General features: G+C 45.7%; 1 protein-coding gene across 1 annotated transcript; it reads right to left on the reverse strand.

Annotated features, from left to right (window-relative positions):
* Positions 1 to 1,047: 1,047 nt before the first annotated feature.
* INHBB (inhibin subunit beta B) lies at positions 1,048 to 7,424 on the reverse strand. Its single transcript, XM_063934032.1, has 2 exons — positions 7,039 to 7,424; positions 1,048 to 3,610 (listed from the first exon to the last, which is right to left on the reverse strand). Exons 1-2 carry the CDS (start codon positions 7,421 to 7,423, stop codon positions 2,838 to 2,840), a joined length of 1,158 nt encoding a protein of 385 aa, XP_063790102.1. The 5' UTR covers position 7,424; the 3' UTR covers positions 1,048 to 2,837.
* Positions 7,425 to 8,424: the final 1,000 nt, after the last annotated feature.

Consider the following 8,424-nt stretch of genomic DNA (forward strand, 5'->3'; position numbering starts at 1 on the left):
GGTCATTCCGAGTTGATCGTAGCTGTGCAAAGTTTAGCACAGCTACGATCATAAACTCAGACATGCAGGGGGACGCCCAGCACAGGGCTAGCCCGCCCCGCATTTCTGTGCCGCCCCCCTCCCCCCCGCACAAATACAAAAGCATCGCACAGCGGCGATGCCTTTGTGTTTGAGCATACCTCTCAACATGACCCTCTCCAGGAGGGACAGAATGCTCTGCTTCTGGACTTTTCTCTTAATTTATAATTGCCATCACCTGTGCTGAAACACCTTTCTTATCCATTAACACAGGTGATGGCAATCTTACATCAAGAGGGAAGTCCAGCAGCAGAGCATTTTGTCCCTCCTGGAGGGGGTCATGTTGGGGGGTCATGTTGGGAGGTCCTGGAGAGGGTCATGTTGGGAGGTATGATTTGAGGAGTAACTCCCGGCCAGCGCAGCTCCTGCGGCTGGCCGGCAGTTACTCGTCGCTCCCGCTGGCCGCAGCGGCTGCATGGCCACGGCCCGCCCCCCCAACGGTCCGGCAACGCCTGCATTGGCCGGACCGCTCCCCCTAAACAGCGGCTAAACACCGCCGTTCAGCCCCCTCCCGCCTAGCAACCGCCTCTGTCTCAGAGGCGATCGCTAGGCAACGATGACTCCCATGCGCCGGCGCACTGCGGCGCATGCGCAGTTCCGACCCGATCGCACGGCTGCGAAGAAGTGCAGTGTGCAATCGGGTCGGAATGACCCCCTAATTGCGTAGTGACCAGTCAGTAATTAGCTAATAACAGTGCAACATAAACAATGGTCTTCCTCTATTAAGGCATTAGAGGAGCGCAGAAAATTTTGCACGATTGTGCCCCAGAGCACCCAAATAGTGCACTGCACATGGTCAGTGCAAGGAGCACATGCCTGTTCTGTGCCTTGGGAGATGCTGCCTAAAAGGTAGACCAGGCTGTACCCGCAATCCTCTCCACTTTACTCAAAGCGGCCCCAAGCCAATTTGACTCTTTTTTCTAACAAATGACTTCCAATGAAAGCAAATGCTAAGTAATAACAATAATATTTTGTTTTAAAATGTTTTCTTTATTTAAACTGTACACCACAAGAAAATGCTTTCGACAGCATTACTAAGTGAAAATAAAAAAAGTTTGGTTTTAAATTATTATTATTATGTAACAGAACCTAACGTGAATTTTTATTAAATAAAACAAACATTGAATTTAGGAATGCACATATTTGATGCTACAATAGTCCAGTTTTCCTGTTCTACATTTCATATGCATATTAAACAGACCAAAAAACACCTTGAAATGAACAGATAAAATGCATTGGTTTCCCCAAAAGGGATGCAGGAGAGGCAGCCAAAGGTATTTACAGTATGACTGAGCCACAAAGCTTCATAATTACTTCTATGATGTTGGCCTCTTTGGTTCCAAAATGATGTATAATACAAATGAAAATGTATCTTAAGTTGCTATAAAAATATCCATTTATTTTCTTTACAAATGGCAGTTTTGACTATTCATGCATCTATTCAGTGCAAAACATGACAAACAATCCTTCGCTTAAGAAAAGCAAGAAAAGCGAACAAATTTATTTCAAGTATAAAAATATATTAGAAAATAAAATAATACGTTTTGTCTCAAGTCCATCGCGCCTGGTGTGATGTCATTGAAATGCATAGCTCAGCTGGGCGGTACAGGTATAATGCAGTGGGGCCCTTATACTTTCATTCCAATACTGAGCAGAACTGCTGTCCTTCCCACAAGACCCGAAGTACGAAGTCTGTTCTGCCTGCTCTCTCACACTTTCTTTACATGTTGGACTTACATGATTTATTATAACGTACCAAACGTGTGTAATAATGTTTTGTGTTTTTTTTGCATGACACTAAGTAGCTAAACCCCCTTTACTACACCAAGTGTTCTTTGTAGCAGGGAAGGAGTTAAGTGAATTTAAGTGCACTGTCAAGTAACATTTTTCAAGGCAGTGAGAAGTGCAAACATTGTGTGAAATGAGTACCTAGCAGTTTGCAAGTGCTATGTTGCATGGAAGCCCCTCTGACACTCCATACACGGAACTGATGGGCCTTCCGCCCTCCGCCTCTTCTGGATACTCCCCTCGATTTAACCCCATCAGTGCAAAACGAATTTTAAAAATAATGATATAGCATTCCATTGTGTTAGCAAAGGGGCTACAAATATATATATCTCTGTATCTCCTTTACATTGTCTCCCATACATGCCAGTTACTTCTCGGATAATTGCAAGTTTGTGCATAATGTAACATAGTCACATTAGTACGTACAGTAGAAAAGTTGCACATTGCCTCAATTTTGTGCTGAGGCGCCACGGAAATTTAGTAGACCACATGCAGATAGTTTGTCGTCATTTGTGGTATCTCTAACTTGCAGTGCTCTACATACAATTCATTTCAGAAGACCTATTTTAGGCCATCCCTTCACTGAGCTACAATGTATACATTCCTGCTGGAAGTGCTGTAAGAGGGTCACAGAAAGAGCTGAGAAATCCTGCACCCTCATATCTGGGGGGGTCGGCTACCCCAGTTGGTCACGTATGAAAGGAATGTGCTTTTTTTCCATCCCATGAAAGGGTAGACTTGCCTGAAAGGTGGATGAAACCCTCTTGGCATTCTCACCGGCATATAATATTTACTTCCTCGGTGGGTGGCCATATTTACTTACAATCTCGTAAATTATGTCTTATGCCTGTGAAGATTATCGTCCACAGACTGGCACTGGTTTCACGTGTGAAATGGTCTCAAACATCACTGTGACATGGAATCCCACTGGTGGAAGCACAATAAAATTGGAAATTGTCCTAGCATTCCAATCATGCACATCCGCATTCTTCCACAATCATGTTAGGCACATCCCTCTTGACTATATTGTACTCATCATCAAAGTACAGCATAGACATTGTACTTAGTTTTGTAGGAATACAACACGAATTCACTGTCCCTGGGTTCAACCCTCTCATTCTATACTGATTTACCACTGCCGTGTGAAAGGAGGATGCTGACCCGGGGACACCAGCCAAATAGGCTGGGCAGCTTCCCTCACAATAATTCCCAAAATAGCCTGATGGAGCTATGATCCAATCATTCCAGCCAATGAGCCGAAAGTCAATGTAAAACTGTTGCCTACAACACAGGTTTGTGCGCCCATCGCACTCAAGACCCCTTTTTCTAATCCGATGTTTGTTGTCAGCTAATCTGGCATGTACCACCAGAAAGGGGCGGTGGGATTCTTCTCCTGGATCCACATACACTGGAATAACGGACAACTCTTCACAGCCATCACACTGGACCTCAAGGTACAGTTTTCGATCCCCATTTTCAAAGAGAGCTTGGATGGCCTCAGTCAAGGGGAACGTGTGCCAGCCACTTCTTCTGACGTCAACTTTTTTTTCTACAAGGTTCATCTTGGCTGGGTCTTCTGGATCTTGAAAGTGAATCTTTATACGGATTTTTCTCCTACCACTTTTTTCCATCATATCAGGCAGCTTGAGATAAAGCCACAAATTGGATTGGAAGACAAAGAGGTTCTGGTTGCCTTCATTTGAAATTGTGAATGAGAGTCGTACTCTAGAAGCGGTGATATCATCTGTAGATGAAAAGAGTCGATGTAAGAATTTTTCATGCATTTTAAGCACAGTACACAACAGTATTAACACTGGCACCAGGGTTCATTGCATATTCTTCAAATATCATTAGCTACTAGAATTTATACCCATAATTCAGACAGAAAAACTTGTCTCCTATCTCTACAACCTTCTATATTTTCACAACTATGTCTAGAAAATGATTGGTGATCTTATAATATGTTTCAACTGTTAAATCACAGCTGCTGAGTGAAGCCTCCTCTGGCAGATAAAGATTTTGCAACAAACAATATAGAACAATTTTCCATATGAAAGGAACCTGAAGAGTATTTGTAGAATAAAATCAGCATACACTTTATGAAGATCCTGGGCAGAATATGCAGAATCCTTACTATACTCAGGAATAAAGATTTTATGATGATTAAAGTATATTAAAAACAAGAGGTAGAATAAAATAGCCAATAATAAAAATTATATATCTCCAATTTCATCACAGTCCTGCAAGAGAAAGAACTAATTTAACACCTAAATACTTTCCCCTACATATTCCGATTATCCTTCTTCAAAACAGACCCACTTATTCAGCTGTTTTTCTCTATTTCGTTATTTTCTGCATCGGTCATTAGTGTCCTCTTCTGCACAAACTTTCCTGCCAACTTGCCAAGGTTTAACAAAGATATGAATGAAGTATTAGCCCTTAAGACATGGGTAGATGCTACAGGGCCTTAGTATTTGCCAAGTGCTAGTGGATTACACCAGTCTCAGTACTGTCCTAAATGAAAAGGATGATTGTGCATGGGGAATCTCAGAGGCATGTTTGCCAGTAACAGTGTGAACAGACAGTGTTTGGATCCTGAATTCAAGTTAATGATTTAATTAATGCGCTGTTGCGTATGTATGTAAGAAATTACAAACTACTGCATTCTCGCGATTCTTCTCAGTTGGAAATCACAAAATCATTATTGCCTCCAAAAAATGTAGATGTTTCCTTCCACACTAACATCTATATCATAGCGAAGCAGCAAAAAACAAAGCAAGAAAATGTATAGCGATAATACAGAGCTTCTGAGATGAACACTATAACAAAAATTGAAAAGTAGTAAAGACTAAATGCCTGTCAAAGTGTAGCTATAACATCGGCACACAGATAGAAAGATAGGGAGTTGGGTAGTTACTCATAATTAAGCATCCAACACACAGTGATTAATTAACAGAGCAATTCAGTATTGCTCCAGTCATTATTGCTCTGGACAACTACTCTGAATTATCAGTGATACTTACCAGTCTCAATCCAGGAGATTGCGCATGTGTGAATGCAGAACTCACGCATGCGTATGGCCACAGGGCGATCAGTGCGGAGGCGGCAGAGGGATCAGTATGGATCCCTCTTCAAAACTCCTTCCCTCAGGAAGGAGCAGGGCTGAAGATGGTGTTATTCCCCACAAGAAAACTTGCGGGAAACAACATCATGCAAACTATGAAAACTTTCAGTTTTCAGAGTTTGCTGAATAGTAGGCAGCCCCATTTCCCCTATTAATCAATGAGCCCATTGCAAAAAACATACAGAAACTAGCGAATCCGCATGTAAAGGGTCAATAACGGATCATAAAATGGCTATATAGACAATAGAGATAGATAGATAGATAGATAGATAGATAGATAGATAGATAGATAGATAGATAGATAGATAGATAGATGGATGTGTGGGGGATTGTTAAACAAATATGCTGTAGAAATGGGATCATCACATGCAAATAAGAAGACATTTTAATCTACTTTCCCTAGAGTCTGGAACACACCTGTACGTGGATAACAGCAATGTGCCCTTTAATAGAGACTGGTCCTGCCGGAATTACCTGTGTGTGGGATTGATGTGTACATGGACACGTGTAGAAATAAACATTACATTCCTGCATGTGTAGAAACAGGGCAAGTCTTCATATTGCATTGCAGGTTTCCTTCTGTACTTATTTAAGCTCCACAAATTTCCAACGGAGTCCTGTGCTAGATACCCCACTGATTTGTATGGCATGCTCAGTATCATGTTGTCCTCATACTAGTAAATATTTTAATGTATAGCAACTTCAGTGCAGGTAAACCTGTGCCACAGGGCACCTTTCAGCATTCCCTGTCATTTAACACCACCTACCTAAAAGTCTGATGCGTGCTGATTCATCTACACATGCATCATGAATTCTTTACCCTATCCTATGCTTGCTGTGCCCTCTGCCACTGTCCCATACAGTCTCTGGCCATATATTTGCCATATCCAGATCTCCTGTCCAATGCTTGTTTTTACACTACTCACATGTATCTGGTGCCCATTACCAAAACCATATTTGACAATCCCAGTTCTCTTGTATCGTGCTTGCTGTGCTCACTAACCCTCATTCTCCACGCCCATGCTTTTTCATGTCCAGTTCCCCTGTAACATGCTGTAACCACTACTCCTGCACCTATGCATCCTGTGACCAGTCCGTCTTTCCCATACTTGCAGTTTTCATTACCCATGCCTTGCACTTGCCATGCTGAGTTCACTTATACCATACTTCCTGTGGCCATTACCCACTATCACTGACCCATGGTTACTGGGTCCACAACCTTTGCCCCTATACATCCTGTGCCCAGTTCCCTATACCATTCTTGCAGTGCCCTTTCTACCTGTACCCTGCTTACTGTGCCCACTTCCCTGTCCCATGTGTGCTATTCCCACACACCTGTCCAATGCATACTCCACCTGTCTACTCTTCGTTGCCATGTATGCTGTACCTAGTCCTGCCTCATCTGTGTTTTTCCCCATTAACCTTCTTCTATACATGGTGTGTCCACTCTAGCTGTCCTATGTATGTTGTGCCTAGTTCCTCAATCCCACTTACCTTGCCATGTGCATGCTGTGCCCAGTTCTGCTATCAAAATGTATGTTTTGATCACTAACCCTATTCTGTATGTGCTATGCCCAATCTCTCTGTCCCATGCATACTCTGCCAAGTTCTTCTGACCCATGTGCGCTTTTTACACATACCCTGTCCTGTGTGTACTGTGCCCAGTTCCTCTGCCCCATGTGTGCGTTTGCCACTAACCCTGAACTGTGTGTACTGCCCCAGTTCCTCTGTCCCATATGTGCTTTGCCCACTAACGATGTGCTGTGCATTCTGTAGCTCGTGCCTCTGTTCTATGTATGCTTTGCCCTCTAACCCTGTCCTGTGAGTGCAATGCCTACTCTCCCTGCCCCATAGTTGAAGTTTCCACACCTGCCCCATGCTAGCTGTGCCCTGCACCTGCACCTTACTGGCCGTCTTCCGCCCACTCTCCAGTGCTAGCTGTCCCGGACCCTTACCTCATAGTTCATATATCAGCTCACCTGGCCCGTGCGTGCTGCCTCTACTCCCCTATGCCTGTTATGCCCAGATGCCAGCAGGCGAGCACCCACCTGTCTCCGCAAAGCTGATGATCTCGGAGGCGCTCTGCTCCTGCAGCTCCGGGCTGGACATGCCGTGTCCGTCCAAGTTAGGAATCTCCACTCTGCCATCCTCCCGCACCCGGCCAGCGTGCAGCTTCCTCAGGGCAGTCACCATTGCAGCCTTGGGCACTGCATGGGTGATATTGGGCCGATCCCTCATCTGGAGCCGGTTCAGGATATGTCTCTTCACCACCTCCAGAAAGTCCTGGTCCACATTGGCCAACTCCTCCGGGGGCCGGAGCCCGCAAGACGAGCAGGTGTCCTGGGAGCCACTGGGCTCAGATACCGGCGTGGGACTGCCGGCTGCACACAGGGCTCCTGCCAGGAAGAGAGCAAACTGTAGCGGGCGAGGCATAGTCCTGATCCGCGGAGCTAGCGATTGCAGAGAAATGTCACTTGTCCGGGACGCGGCGCCTGCAGTGTCTGCTGCCCGGACTTCAGGCTGATCACCTCCCTTTATACAGCGATCCACCTCCTGCTGCCCATAAGATCTCAGCTCCGAACGCTCTCCTCACTTGCAGGGCACTTGTGCTCTCCTCAGATACAGCGCATTTGCAGTCTCTCTAGTTCCAGGACACCTGGGATCTCCTCCAGCCTTGTAGCCTCCCCAAAACCTAGCACAAACGGGGACACCTGCGAGTCAACTGTATGGGTCTCCAGAGATCTACTTCTCGAATATCCTGTGATCAGCTCCCGGGGTCACCTGTAACCATCTCCCGGGGTCTCCTGTGATCATCTCCTGGGGTCCCCAGTGACCAGTTCCCGGGTCCCCTGTGACCAGCTCGCGGTATAGAGAAGCTCCCGATTGTCTTATTGAGTTTCTGGCCCCGCAATCAGGGCACGGGGCCAATACACTGAAACTTTTATACAAGAGCAAACCACGTGGGGACCTCGACCTATAACAAGTCTCTCCACTGTCTCAATTTAGGAGATGAAACCAATTGCCCTCGGGGCTTTTATACTTCCTTGTGTGGCAGCTCTCGCCCTCTCCCACTAGATCCCACGCAGTGCGGCGGCTCCCCCGGAATCGTGCAGAGAGCAGGGATCCTGCAAAGGAGGTGTGTGAGTGTGAGCTCACTGCTACCTGACCCCTCTCTATTTACACTGAGGAGGGTGGAGCAGAGTCACAGTGTCAGTGCGCAGCCCTCTGACCCGCCGGCACTCACAAGCACACAGCATTAACGTTACCCCCACATTAACCCTTCCGGGGGCTTCTCATCCTTTCCACTCGTGACAGTGATCCCTCCTCTGTCTGTGCCAACTCCGACATCATACTGATGGTGTACAGTCACAGGCAGCGTCACATTCTGTGCAAGAAAAGCGGCCATCCTATTCATATCACGACATTTGCGTGAC

The sequence above is a fragment of the Pseudophryne corroboree genome, chromosome 7 (genome assembly GCF_028390025.1).
Source record: "Pseudophryne corroboree isolate aPseCor3 chromosome 7, aPseCor3.hap2, whole genome shotgun sequence".
Lineage (NCBI taxonomy): Eukaryota > Metazoa > Chordata > Amphibia > Anura > Myobatrachidae > Pseudophryne > Pseudophryne corroboree.

Coding starts and splice junctions, on each gene's coding strand:
- INHBB (XM_063934032.1), bottom strand. CDS start 7,423: ATGCCTCGCCCGCTACAGTTTGCTCTCTTCCTGGCAGGAGCCCTGTGT. Junction 3,611..7,038: donor CATCAGCTTTGCGGAGACAG/GTGGGTGCTCGC, acceptor TTTCATCTACAG/ATGATATCACCGCTTCTAGA.